Here is a 14,712-nt window from a genome sequence, read left to right on the forward strand (position 1 = left end):
GATTTTGATGGTTTTTGAGTAAAACTAGAGTAGAAATTGGAGATCTTGGGTTCTTTGGACTTGTTTTAGGACCTAGAACCCAGATCTAGTGGTTTCCCTTTGAAATATTTCGATTTGGGACTGGATTTGCAGGTTTTGGACTGATTTTCGTGAGCTTCTCTCGCGCAGCTGATTCCACCGGTCGACCTGTGCGGTCGACCGGATCACATGGAAACCGGTCGACTGGACTGTAGGCTGACCGGTCGACCGGTCCTGTCGACCGGTGTGCACACTACCGGTTGACCGGTAGTGTTGCACTGCTCTGTCACCGGTCGACTGGTTGACACGGGGTTTGACCCTGTTTGGCCTGAAATGCTATTTTAACCCCTGTTTTCAGGGAGAACCCAAATTAGCTTCATTTGGGAACTTGAGATAGATGGATTAGCATTGTTAATCCTTGATTTGAGATTGAAAACCCTTAGAATGATAATTTGAAACATGAAAATGGATTAGGGCACACTAATAAGAAATTTTGGTTGAAAATTGAGATTTAGATTGCTTTAGGAATGAGAATTGATCCTAAAGTGTTGTCTTGTATCAGTGATCGCTGAGGATTCAGACTGAAGGGGCTTGAGGAAGCGGAAGCCGGAAAAGGCAACGCTAGTCCCAGGTTTGATAATGCGAGGTAGGATTTCTATCCTTTTTCCTTATGAGCCTGTTTTCAAAAAGGATTTTAGCCTTGAAAATGTTTTAAAGAAAGGGATTAGTTTGTGAAAGAAAATATTTTGAAAACCATGGCTTGTTTAGTCATGGAACCTCATGGCTTGTCCAGTTATGGGGCCCGCAACTTGAGTAGTTCGTGAGGTCGTATTAACGATTTTAAAATGTTAATGAATGATTTCTTAATAAAGAGGCTATTTTAACCCCTGTTTTCAGGGAGAACCCAAATTAGCTTCATTTGGGAACTTGAGATAGATGGATTAGCATTGTTAATCCTTGATTTGAGATTGAAAACCCTTAGAATGATAATTTGAAACATGAAAATGGATTAGGGCACACTAATAAGAAATTTTGGTTGAAAATTGAGATTTAGATTGCTTTAGGAATGAGAATTGATCCTAAAGTGTTGTCTTGTATCAGTGATCGCTGAGGATTCAGACTGAAGGGGCTTGAGGAAGCGGAAGCCGGAAAAGGCAACGCTAGTCCCAGGTTTGATAATGCGAGGTAGGATTTCTATCCTTTTTCCTTATGAGCCTGTTTTCAAAAAGGATTTTAGCCTTGAAAATGTTTTAAAGAAAGGGATTAGTTTGTGAAAGAAAATATTTTGAAAACCATGGCTTGTTTAGTCATGGAACCTCATGGCTTGTCCAGTTATGGGGCCCGCAACTTGAGTAGTTCGTGAGGTCGTATTAACGATTTTAAAATGTTAATGAATGATTTCTTAATAAAGAGATCTTGTGAACTGGTAATAGAGTCTATTGCTGTAAGCCTAGATAGGATGCGGAGAGTGCCTCCTTGGGGGCAGAACCCGAAACTCGGTCCGGGTAGGCAAGGCACTTGGGTAGGTAAGTAATTTGTACTAATTACTTGCTGAAGCCTGTAAAACGGTTATTTTCAGTTATATTTCCTTTGAGAAAAAATGATGTGAGGTTCCGGCTGTTCTGTCGGGACTGAATGTCTAATTTTATTTACTTATTCATTCATGTATTTCCTCGCACACTTATTATTCGTTTATTTATAACGTTTATTTCAAATTATATCCTACTGGGCCTTTCGCTCACGTTTTATGTTTCAAATGTATTAAACCCCTCCCAGGAGATTCTAGGAACGGTGCACAGTAGCTGTATAATTGCTACGGAGCAGCTGAGTTGTACTGCTGTTAGAATTAAGTGAAGATCGTGGACATCCTCTTAGGCAAATGTAAGGAAATTGAGAAATTCTGTAAACTTATGTAATATTTGGATTTACTAGACTGTGGTTGATGTCTGTTGTAATGATTATTTACATGAGCATGTATGTACGATACTGTATGTCCTGTGGGGTGGAGCCATGTGTGTCAGAGGCTCCGGGATTCTGTAATGTAATTTATTCATATTTTAATGCAGTTAAGTATGGGGCCCGGTTGGGAATCTGCTTTATTAATCCCAAATCGAGCTCCACGTCACCCACCCCGTTTGGGGGGCGTGACACAATGATGATGAGTTCGATCTACAACTTGTATGTACCATTGCTCGACTCATTAAATATTACTACAACACGTATGTTCATAAAAATCCGTGTATGAACTCTTCACAAACTGGAAACATGTGGGTGATAGAATTATTAAGAGGGCATGAAATTAGAAGTTATAGGATGTTTAGAATGGATAAGAATGTGTTTTTAAAGCTATGTAATGATCTACAGAGTAACTACGTGTTACAGGGATCAAAGAATATGTGTGCAGCTGAAATACTTGGAATATTTTTATTCATTTGGGTTAGGACGTGGGGAATCATTCAACACAAGAGCGATTTCAACACTCTGGTCAGACTGTGAGTAGATATTTTAATTATGTTTTAGAAATTATATGTCATATGAGCATCGATATTATACAGCCTCTAGATCTAGAGTTTAATGACGTGCTAATAGAGATAATGACAGATTGTAGATATATGCCACATTTTAAGGTAAAATCATACTTTTTATATGCTTCATTCCCTACTAAAATTATGTTTATTTCTACACTAAAAATTCATCTTTTTAGAATTGTATTGGTGCAATAGATGATGTATATGTTCTAGCTACAATACCACCAGAAGATCAGGTACCATTTAATGGAAGAAAGCGTGTGCCAACCCAAAATGTGATTGCTGCTTGTGATTTCAATATGACATTTATATATGCATATGCAGGTTGGGAAGGTAGTGCCCATGATACAAGAATATTCTTATCAACATTACGTAACCGACATTTAAAATTTTCAAAACCACCAGAAGGTTAAAACCTTGTCTATATTTTATATTATATATGTTTTACATTTTACAAATTCTTGTGTTTTTATTTTAATAGGTAAATATTATTTGGTTGACACGGGCTATCAACATTTAAAAGGATTTCTTGGACCTTATAAAGGAGAACGATATCATTTACCACAATTTTGAATGGGTCATGGACCAATATGCAGTAACGAGGTATTCAACCAAGCACATTCTTCTCTTCGAAGTGTCATTGAATGCACTTTTGGTGTCTGAAAGAAAAAATGAAAAAATTTGAGAGACGTGCCTAATTATTCATTTACGAAGCAAATAAAAATAGTTATTGTAACAATGGCACTTCATAACTACATTAGGATGCATGATAAGCGTGATCAACATTTTCAAGAAGTCGAGTATAATCTAGATGTTTTCGTTTATCAAGAGAATCAACCAGAGGATAATGTAGAAGAAGATGAAGCTTCACTATCATAAGAAATGAATGAAGTACGAGATCAAATTGTGGCAAGTTTAATGAGCACGTCTTAATTTTTTTAATGACTACTCACTAATGCTCATTTTTATTGTAACTATATTGTGAATGAAAAAATGAAAAGAAAGAATTAATTATCATAAATTTATTGTTAGATAACTCAAAATCACAGCATTTTTTTTTTTTTTTTTTTTTTTTTTTTTTAAGTTAAACAAGTATTTCCATTATGTTATATATATATTATAATAAAATATATAGAAGTATAATATGTAATATGTAACAACATATAATATAATATTAGATTTTTTATAATATATAATATATAATATATAATATATAATATAATATATGTTTAATATAATCTTATATATTATAATAATGATTACATTTTATATTATAGTATAATATATACTAATAATAAATGTTATATTATTTTATATATAATATATTATAATATATTAGATATAATAATGTAATACATAATATTATGATATATAATATAATATATGCTTAATATAATATTATATAACATGATAATTATTATATTTTATATTATAGTATAATATATAATAATAATAAATGTTATATTATTTTATATATAATATATAATTTAATACATAATATTATAATTATTATAAATAATATAATATATAATATTATTATATTGACTAATATTATTATATTTAAATTTCATACCACGTCTATTTTGGTCATTTTAACTACCTACAGCAATTTAACCTCATAATTTACCAAATATTACTACACTGATTTAAGAACTAGCACAGCTAGAATAATTATAGTTTACTAAACACTCAGTTACTTTTTGTAATAGCTGTTTTTTCTTTCAGCACAGCAAAAAACAAAATTTTTAAAATCCACAGCACTACCAAACTAATCTAACACTTTATTTTTTCCAAATTAATTATTATCCTATAATAATCTTTAAAAGTGTATACTTTTATGAATATATTTTGTATTATACCATTGTTACATCCTTTTTATATTACTAATCTAACACTTTATTTTTTTATTTCCTTAGTAAACAATCCTGTAAAAAAATCAAAATTACAATCAAAATTACATTCAATTTTAATTCAAAACAAAACAAAATGTTGAAACTTAGCACATTCAAAATTCAATTAAGAAGACAATGCTCATATATAAGTATTACCTATTCGTCAGAATATTTCAACAATAAATTAAGGATAGAAATTCCCTAAAAAAGAGTAAAAAACAATTAAATGTAAACTGCAGTCCACAATACTCCAAAATGCATCACACGATTATTTTATATTTTTTTTTATGTATTGTAACAAAAAATAAAAATATTTTTGTTCATGTGATGTTATTTAGACATTTAATGGGTGTAAATAGAATAACTTTTTTTAAAAAAATTTAGACACTATATTTGATACAACTTCTCGTATTTAATTGTACTCCTACTTACTTAAAAAATGATAATTTTGGCATATTATTAAAATTATTTTTAATTTTAGGGACTAAATTTAGTACCACTTTTAATATAGAGACCTTGTATAGAAAGAAAAGATAGTTAGGAAACTTTTATGAGACAAAATTAATGATTTTCATTCAAAATTTAAGAGATATTCATGGATTCATTCCTTTTATATTTAAATGATGTAAGAATGGGATTAGTTTTTTACCCTTTTCATATCACATAAAAAAAATCCACATACACATACTCATATAAAGACTATTCTTACCGTGAAAGTATTTTGATAAACCATCGTGTAATTCATAGTGCCTTATGAACCATCGTGTAATTCACAACCTTGAATCTTATTAGAAGATGAATGGATATGTGATGAGGTTTGTGTTTGAACATGTGATGGAATTGACTAGGAGAAGCTTTGATTTCCACATCTGTCTGAAGCTTACCACAGAGATCAGTCGACATTTTTTTTTTCTGGAAGCTAAATGATAGTAGGTAGAGGGAGGATACGTTGTTGTGAGAAAAAGGCTTTAGTAGTAATTGCCCTTTTATAGAAGAGAATTGGAGCACGCCTATGCACAAGTTCCTTTGTTAATTAATATCTACCCATCTATCTGTTCTAAAGGCAACATTATAAATATTCTAAAGAGAAGGAGGGACTCACTGTTCATATAGACTCAGGTTACTGTAGTTCGTACAGTGGGCGGACGGTTCTGCCCTTTTTTTTGTTCCCTCCCGTTTATGGTCATGGGGTTTTAGATCCTTTTACTGTTTGGGCTGTGTTTGTGCCGTTTTGCCCTTAGATTTTTCTTCCTTCCGCCGCTTTTTGTCTGCTGCTTCCTTGGTTTTGTTGTTGCTCTTTCCCTTTTGGCTTTCATTCGTTTCTTCACTTTTGTTTTGCTGCAGATCTTGCATTTGTTGGTTTGCGCCTTCGTCTTTGCGGATTCTTTGGTGTGATTTCGGTGGAAATTTTAGGAGTTTATTCTTTTTTTCTTTTGGGTTCCTTTACTGGTTGGATTTGCGATTTTCTTCCGATTTATGTTGTTGTCGTCGTCCGCGACTCGCTGATTCTTCTTTTACGCTTCTGCCCGGGCTTCAACTGCGGTTTTGGTTTGGGTTTTTATGTGTTGATTTTACAGTTTTCGTTTTCGTTCTTTCCCCGTTCTTTTTTTCCGTTGTTTTCCTTCCTCTCCCTTTTTTTTTTTCCTTTCGCTCTTTGGTATAAATTTTTGGGATTCATAAGAATATGTGCATTGTAATTTCCTATTGAGTAATAGATTCGATTTTGTAATAATACTTTTTAGAAGATTTTTGTATTCTGATTTCATATATTTTTTTGTGCAGGATTTGTTGATCTCCCTCCCTGATTGCACGCCGTGTGTGTGTAAATCTTCATTTTCTTACCTTTCATTTATTCTATTATTGTTCTATCTTTTCTGATTTCGTGCAGTTTTTTCTTCCCAGATTTTTTGCTCTCCGTCGCTGCTTGGCTGCCGCGTGTATGTAAATCCTTGATTTTTTGGCCTTTCATTTATTAAATTGTTGAGCTGTTGTGGTGTTTGTACTGCTGATTTGTATTGCCAGCACGATAATTTGTACATATTTTGCAGCATATGTATTAAATGCATTGGTGATTATTTCTTCTTTGACTCTCTGAAATAGGTTGGAATTTTACGGGAAATTTTTTTTCCCATTTTTTCTACTTTTTCCTGTTACCGTTTCTTTTTATTCTCTCTCTCAGATAATTATTCTTGGAGTTATGTCGCCTTTCTTTTTTTAGCTTCTTTTTCTTCTTCTTTTATTCTAATTACAATACTATTTTTGTTATCAGTTAATAAGGAAGTTCTTAGTTCTTAACTTTTGTGAACCGACAATGCTTTACCACGTGTTTTGTGGCTAGAGGCTATTTACTGTTCATTTTAGCTTCTTCATTCCTTGCTCTTATATGCTACTGTTCTACATCAATTTGTTACTGGTATTTTTGCTTCTTTTTCTTGGCTTGACGTTTTTTCCTTTCTATCTCACCTATGCTCATTTACTGTGTCAGTCTGTTGTCAACCATTTATTGCTCTGTTTTTCACTTGACATTTTCCCCTTTGTATCTTACCTGTCCTCCTTTACTGCTTGAGTCCGTTGTCGATCATTTAAGGGGCGTTTGGTATGCGAAAATTAGTAGAAATCATATTCCTAGGAAAGTGATGGAGGGTAATATGATTCTTAAGAATAATACATTACTGTGTTTAGTTCCATACAAGAATCTTTTTTAAATTCTCAAAAATATTACATTTCTGTATTTGATTGTTCGCATGGAAGAAGATCTATAATAATAATAATAATAATAATAAGATTCACATGATTTTGAGATTCTTAGAAATTTAAATAACACCATGTTAGGTGGTATTTAAATTACCTTAAAATGAAAGAAAGTGAATCCCATGGTAATCACTTTCTTAGGAATCTAAAAATTATAATTTTTGTACCAAACATGGTAATATTGTAGATTTTCATTCCCATCCTTAAAATTACTGCATATCAAACGTCCCCTTAGTGCTTTATTTTTCATCCTTCTATCTTTGACTACCTGTGTTCGCCCCTGGTTGGTTCATATCTTATACTGAAAGCAGCGTTACAACGTTTCAGGTATTCCTAATAGCTTTTACCTGTAATCTTTTATGTTTTCTAATGGTATTCAACATATTATCTTCCCGTGCTGCTATTAATATGCCAGCTTTGTTTTGTTGTTTCTGTTGATGTATAACTTTATCAGTTTATGAATGAATGTTGCTGCTCTAAAAACTTGGTAAAAAGTTTTCCTTTATAGCAAATCAATAAAAATTTTCTTTTATTGTTAATGCATGTTATTAACATATGCTTATTTCCTTCTTTTCTTTCTCTGTGTATAAACGGTGTATGATCCTTAGTTATTAGGTCTAAAATTGTTCATTTTTTAGTCAGATACTTAGATGCATATTTTTACCTGACATATTTTATTTTTATTTGCTCCTATTTATCTTCTTTGTTCTTTTTTTTTTAATTTTTTTTTTAATGCCGAACCCTGTTACTATTACTTGATTCCTCGCATAAGCATTCACCACGCATGGCAGAAATATTGTCCTTGCATTAGACAGCCTACCGCCTACCACATAATGCGTCTTAGAGTCCAAACGTTCAATATCTAGATATTTACTCTTCAACTCCCGAGATCAAATATTTGATTCTTTCACAAAGTCACCAGCTGTCCAAACTAGCAAAAGAGAGCAACATATTTTCCAAACTGCCAAGCAAATAAGATATTTTTCTTAGATTCTAATTAGAAAACAAAATGCAGAACTTACCTTCTCAAATAGACTCATGATATCATTCTTCACGTCCTTTTGGGGTTTTTCAGAAACAGATGGTGTAATTATAGGTGTATCTTTAAAGAGATCCTCAAGTCCAGAATTAGACTTGTTACTGCTCTCAACTGGTTTTGGTGGAACAGTTTTCTCAGCTGTTGATGCTTCTTGAGCAGCTGCAAATTGGATCACAAATGGCACTTCTTAACCCCAAGTAATTAAAAGACGCATCCTATAGTCTAGAGTTAGCATGATCCGGGAAATGAAAACAATGCCGAGAAGGGGAAATAGATACATACATTGAAAACCTGCCCAGGCATTATCATCAGCAGATGCTGTCTCTGAACCATTTTCATTTGGACCATCCATGGATAGCATGTTGAAAAGGTCAGTAGCATAATCAACTTTCGGAGGGGTGGCAACAGGAGCTGTATCAGCAACCTGCTCTGTTGCTTCAGGCTGTCGGACAACTGGTTCTACTTTTTGAACTTCTTGCGGCTTTGGAACAGGAGTGACCTGACCAGGTAGATATGATATGTGATTCATAAAAATGTTTTAGTTCTCTTCCTATTTCTAAAAGGAGATGAACTAGCATGAATAATTTTGACCCATTGAGTATTGTATGATTTGTCCAAAAATTGCCGTGAGTCTACTTTTTTCATTTCGATTCCGGATTTGTCAGTATTTCCTTAGTTAACATTTTTGGTTCTCTCCTTTTTCTTCCTTTTGCTTAGTTTACTGCTTCTGCATTTTTGGCGTTGTCATTTGATTTAAAAGCTATTTACAGATGCATTACGTTTCCCTTTCGATTACTCATTTTAAGTTTTCTTATCCTATTTTGATTCACCGCTGCTGTTTGTTTCTAATTTTTACTTATTTCTAGCCCCTCCTACTTTTCTTTTGGCTCTCTCTTTATCTTTTTTCGCCTTTAAAACTGCACTATCATATTTGAATTTCTCACCATTGATTCTAATTTGAACTGCTGTGGATTGTATAGTGGGAAAACGGATTTGCCCTCTTTTCCTATCTCTTCACTCCTTAGCATGACCTTCTTGCTCCTCTTAATCTTTTGACTGTGGTTGCACTGTTTTGTTATTGACATTGGGAAATTTTTGGCGTTTTTGAAGTTGGGCCTGTGGTTGCATTCTTCTGCCTCTGCATTCTGATGGCTTCTTCTGCCTTTGGATTTGAATAACTAGCCATTTAATGCAAATGCAGTCTTAGCTTCTGCTTCCTCTTCCATTTTCTTATATTTTATGCTTTCTCCACTCCTTTATTTCCTTCCTTTTCTGCCTGGTCTGGTTTTTACAGTTCGTTCTCGCTTTGTTGCTGTGTTATACCTATAATAAATCCATTGTTTTTTCCTTCCCGGTTTAACTCACCTGGTGGCTTTTGGACAAGTCTATACTTTACTCTGCTTATTCACTTTCTATGACATGCAAGTTATAATTTGTGTGATAAACTCGGTGTCTTATTGCCATTTGCATTTTTGTGCAGCTGCCCTTAGTAGGTAGCCACAAAAATACTGTAAATGTTTGCGTTTACCTTTTTATCACACATTGCTGACAATATTCATTATCTGAGCCATAATTACTAAGTAAAAACATTGTGATGTTCATCTTTTATTAGATCTCGCTTCTGTTCCTTTTCCGCTGCTTTCTCTTTGCCATCCTCTTCATTTGGTTCTTGGTTTCTGGTTTTCTCCCATCTTTTTTTTTCCATTACAATTGCTTTGCTCATTTTCATCTCTCATTTATTCATTTTCCTGTTTACGTACTTATTTAGCTGTATTTCCCCATATTTCCCACCACAATGTGGTTTATATTTTCATCGCTGTATCACTAGCTGTTACACATATTTGATTGGCCGATATTTGGTACTTGGAGTAGCATTTGTAACATTTCAGGTACTATTTATAATTTTTGGCAACAAATATCAAAAAATTGTTGCTTACAGTGGATGTAACAAATTTAACATTGTTTATGCTTCTTTACTTTTATTTGCATTTGTTTCTCTTATTTAATTGATGAGTACTGGCAATGCAAAAGACTAACCACAGATTTTCTTCAATTTTACCAAATGTTAGTGAACCATTTTCACCTCATTCATTGCTATAGAAATAGATACTCTTTGACCCATACCTATATTTACTTACGATATCTCAGTTTTAATAAACTTTTTCATGGCGATGATGATTATGCATAATTTTAACACACTAAATTACATATGATTGATAGAACAAGTGCGGCTTTATTCATTCAATCGATTTTATCCGATTACCTTCTTTTTCTTTTTTTCCCGCAATTTCTCTTCTTTTCTTCCTATTAAAATGATCTCAAATCATTTCCTACCTTCGTATTTAATCATTCAATCCACTCCTAAGTTTTTCACCCATTCATCTTTCCTTCACTTAGACTAAGCTTTACCAAGTATTTTTGTGCAAATGAGGCCATAGATTTAGATATTTGCTTCGTACCTCTATTTTGTCAGATTCTTCAACTCTGTTTAGATATGCACTATAGACTATATTACCTTTCTCATGTTACTATTTCCTCCTCCTGTACTTTCTTCTGTTTTTTGTTATTGACACTATTCTCTCTTTCCTCTTTTTTCTACCCTTCTCTTAGGCACATGATTTCCAACTCTTTTTAACTACACAATTTAATCATTTAGTCGTTTTCCCAATTTTCTCCTTCTCCATTTGTTCTTCTTGGGCTTCTTTGGTCACTGTTGCAACAATATAACCATAGACATGTTAATATTTTTCCCCTTCACCTTCATCCACCAAGTAGTTCTTTAACGACTATATACAAATACATCTATAAACTGCTATATTAAAAACATCACCAACAATACCTTCCGCAGCATCGTGCGGGCACCAAGTTCGTAAATACATAAAAGTTAATTTTAGAAAATCCTCTTCGCGTACGTTCTTTACTTTACTATATAAATAATTCTACATTATTTTCGTAGTTTCCTTTATATCATTAAAAAAAAAAAAAAATGGTGCGCGCTGAGACTTGTGCCCACAACATGCATGCTTTTCTTATACGTTATTTTTTATTAAAGAAAAGTAACTTTAAAATACTATGAAATAGATTCTCAAAAAAAAAAAAAAAAAAAAAAAAAAAAAAAAAAAAAAAAAACTATGAAATAGATATTTGTTACGGAGGTTTCGATGAAAATAAAATTGTTATAGAAATATTAAAATTACTTTTAAAAATTAAATTAACTTTATAAATTTGTTATAGAAATATGAAAATTACTTTTAAAAAGTAATAATTATATTCTTTTAGAGGAATAATGATTTTTTAAAACTTTTTTAGAAAAATCTTAGCAGTACTCCTTTTTGAAATCTATACATAATTGGACAACTTTTTAACCAGACAATATAGGTATAAAATTTCTTTTAATAATGTTAAGCTTGTGTTTGATGTTCAGTGGCACAACATAAAATTTTTCTCCACACTCCACATAGGTTGTTATTTTGCCACGAAACTCAAAAAAAATTTAAACTCGAGTTACAACTTTCTTCAAGATCATATTCTTTTATAAAATTTGAGTTTAAACTCGAGTTTAAACTCGAGTTTGAGTTTAAACTCGAGTTTGGGGTTAAACTCGAGTTCAAGTTTCCCCTTCAACTCGAGTTCATAAACTCGAACTCAACTTAATGAACAATATTTTTTCTATTCTTAAAAATATCATAACTTTTTCATTTTAATTATGATTGATGATTTTTTTTTATGCATTCACAATGAAAAGATGAATAAAACCCTACACATATACACTATTAAAATTTTTCATCACTATTGAGTTTTTATTAAAATACTATATATTACAAATTTAAGTTTTGACACACCTAAACACAAACTCAAATAGATTCTCAATTCAAATCATAACTCAAATGTGCACATCCAAACATAAACTCAAGTTATAACTTCAACTCAAGTTATAACTCAAACTTAACTCAAGATCATCACTCAAGTCACCCTAACTCAAAGATGTAAAAGAACAGTAATATTTTAAATTATAAATTATTTCTATTTTAAAAATTTATGATAAATCATTTTCACATTTTCGATGACTATTCCAAAAAATTACATGGTGGTAATTCAATTTTCTTTACTATTTATTATATGAAGATTGTTTTTTTTTTAATTTTGTTTTTCATTTTGTATTCATATTTGTTTGTTAATTAATCTTTTAAATAAATTATTTCACTTTTTCCGTTTCTTATAATGTCGACTACGGGGTATTTCTCTTTGATTCTTTAATTTTTTAATGCTGGCTCGATTAATATTTAATGAATATAATGCAACTTAGTTTACATTTTTTTATTTTTTTATTTACTTTTTCACTTATTATTTTTTTCCTTATTGAACTTAAAAAAAAAAAAAACACACTTGATGCCAAAGTTTCAACAAAAAATAAAAAATAAAAAGATATAAATAAAAGATAATATTAAAGTGATAAATTAACTTATGTGGAGTGTGTAGTTAGAGGGAAGTGTAAAGAGTAAAGATGTGGATGTGTAGAGAAAAAAGAGGGGTATAAATAAAACTATTCTTGATAATTTAATTTATGAAAACAGTTAGGAGTAATTTTAGAATAATTGGGGCGTGTAGAAAGAAAAGTAAATCATTTGAAAATTATGAGTAGTGTGTGGTTAAAAAGGAGTGAATAGAGTAAAAAGAGAAATGCGTGAATATAACTACTCTTAAAATATTTACTGTAATTATTGAATAAAAAATAACAATTATAATAAGAACAAGGGATATAATTATTTTCGTACATGAATAAAATTATTTTGATATCTTGTGTTATAGGAAAATATGTTCTTGACATCATGTGTTTTTGACAATATTAAAATGGTATCTTAAGGTTTTAAAAAACTTTTTTTTATTAGCATCTTACACCAGATTTTTTTAAACATAAAATGTCTTTTATACCTTTTAATTGTTTTGCTTCAAAATTAATGATTAATTTCTTTAAAACGTAATTATTAAGGTCCCGTTTATTTCACCGATTATTATAATAAAAAAACTCAGAAACAGTCACATTTAAATTTTACGTTACAGTAAAAAATTCTCACATAAAGTTATATCTTAACTCGAATTAAAAACTAGAATCAGCTAACTAAACGGACCCTAAATTTTATTTTTAACAAAAACAACTTCTTCATCTTCCTCTCATAAACAAGACTTAAGAATCACTTCTTTAAACAAAATTTAAATTCCCCTAATCATGACAAAAATAAATCTAACACTTATATTTGTAAATAAAAAAGGAAAACTTTATCCATGTTTAAAAATCAAAATCAAGAATGTTCTTCAAAACAAGCTCATACCAATGACCTGTTTAGTTCGTTGATTCGAGTTTTTAATTCGAATTGAAAAGTGATTTTATGTGAGAACTTTTTACTGTAGTAAAAAAATTAGATGTGACTGTTTCTAAGAGCTTTTACTATAACAAAACTCGAATTGGTGAAATGAACGAGGCCCAAATCTTCAAGAAAAGAAAAAAATTTCAGAGCTTCAATGCTCGTCCAGCCACTCCGGCAACCCACCCCGTGGTCGCCCGATGACCCCGCAAAAGCTTTCTCCTGATCGGATTTCAACCTCGCGGATTTTAATATGCGACTGCTTGGTGGGCAAAGATTTGATATGAACAAGATTCGCTCCTTCTGTCTCCTCGACTCTACGAAAGATGCCGCGGCTTCTCTCTCCTCTACTCCGTTGAAGACGCCTACGGCTTCTATCTCCTCTACTCCGCCGAAGATGCAGAGGCTTTAATGATGGGTTTTGTTCTTGTTTTGTTTTGTTCTGTTATGTTCTTATTCTCGTTCTTGTTTTTTCTTTTTTAAAATAATAATTACGTTTTAAAGTAATTAATCATGGGAGAAAGGGGAAAATAGGTCAAAACTTGAGATGAATTAAATAGTTTACATTAGTTAATAAATATGCTAAATTATTGTTTTCGTCCATAACTTGTCTGGTTATGAACCATAACTTGACAAGTTATTGTCCATAATTCACGGATTTTTTCCATAACTTGTCTGGCTATGAACCATAACTTGACAAGCTTGTCCATAACTTATCTGGTTATGAACCATAACTTGACAAGTTATGGCCTATTAATTTCTATAATGAAAAATTTGCCTATATAATTTCTTAAGCTTTTCATATTGGCCTATTTTCTACTATTTTCCATATATCATTTGGAGCAAAATAATTAAAACCGTGTAAATGACATTTTAAGTCCTAAAAATCACTTTAAAGTATGAAAGAAAGTTTTCTAAAACATTAAAATACTATTTTAATATTATAAAAATACAAATAATAATAATATATTTTTTTATAAGACAGAATATTAAAATAATTTTATCTTTAAAAATAAATATAAAAATGAAAAGAGTTATATCAGAATCGCGCCATTAATGTTTTTCAAAATTCCTACTATGAAAATATTGACCAACTCATAGCATCTGCACTACAAATCTGT

At 31.3% G+C, this 14,712-nt stretch overlaps 2 protein-coding genes across 2 annotated transcripts in view; one reads left to right on the forward strand and one right to left on the reverse strand.

Annotated features, from left to right (window-relative positions):
* Positions 1–2,883, forward strand: part of LOC112090927 — a 7,140-nt gene extending 4,257 nt beyond the window's left edge. Inside the window, exon 6 of the mRNA XM_024163342.1 lies at positions 2,871–2,883. Coding sequence (XP_024019110.1) covers positions 2,871–2,883 — 13 coding nt within the window. The remainder of the gene's footprint in view (positions 1–2,870) is intronic.
* Positions 2,884–7,910: 5,027 nt separating this feature from the next.
* Positions 7,911–9,313, reverse strand: LOC21401838 (probable ADP-ribosylation factor GTPase-activating protein AGD5). The gene is made up of 3 exons (XM_024163343.1): positions 9,173–9,313; positions 8,511–8,727; positions 7,911–8,387 (listed from the first exon to the last, which is right to left on the reverse strand). The coding sequence occupies exons 1-3, from the start codon at positions 9,311–9,313 to the stop codon at positions 8,176–8,178; spliced, it is 570 nt and encodes a 189-aa protein (XP_024019111.1). The 3' UTR covers positions 7,911–8,175.
* Positions 9,314–14,712: the final 5,399 nt, after the last annotated feature.

This window comes from Morus notabilis, unplaced genomic scaffold, assembly GCF_000414095.1.
Source record: "Morus notabilis unplaced genomic scaffold, ASM41409v2 Scaffold322, whole genome shotgun sequence".
In the NCBI taxonomy this organism is placed as follows: Eukaryota; Viridiplantae; Streptophyta; class Magnoliopsida; order Rosales; family Moraceae; genus Morus; species Morus notabilis.

Coding starts and splice junctions, on each gene's coding strand:
- LOC21401838 (XM_024163343.1), bottom strand. CDS start 9,313: ATGTCAATAACAAAACAGTGCAACCACAGTCAAAAGATTAAGAGGAGC. Junction 8,728..9,172: donor AGTTCAAATTAGAATCAATG/GTGAGAAATTCA, acceptor CTACCTGGTCAG/GTCACTCCTGTTCCAAAGCC. Junction 8,388..8,510: donor TGCCTGGGCAGGTTTTCAAT/GTATGTATCTAT, acceptor TCCAATTTGCAG/CTGCTCAAGAAGCATCAACA.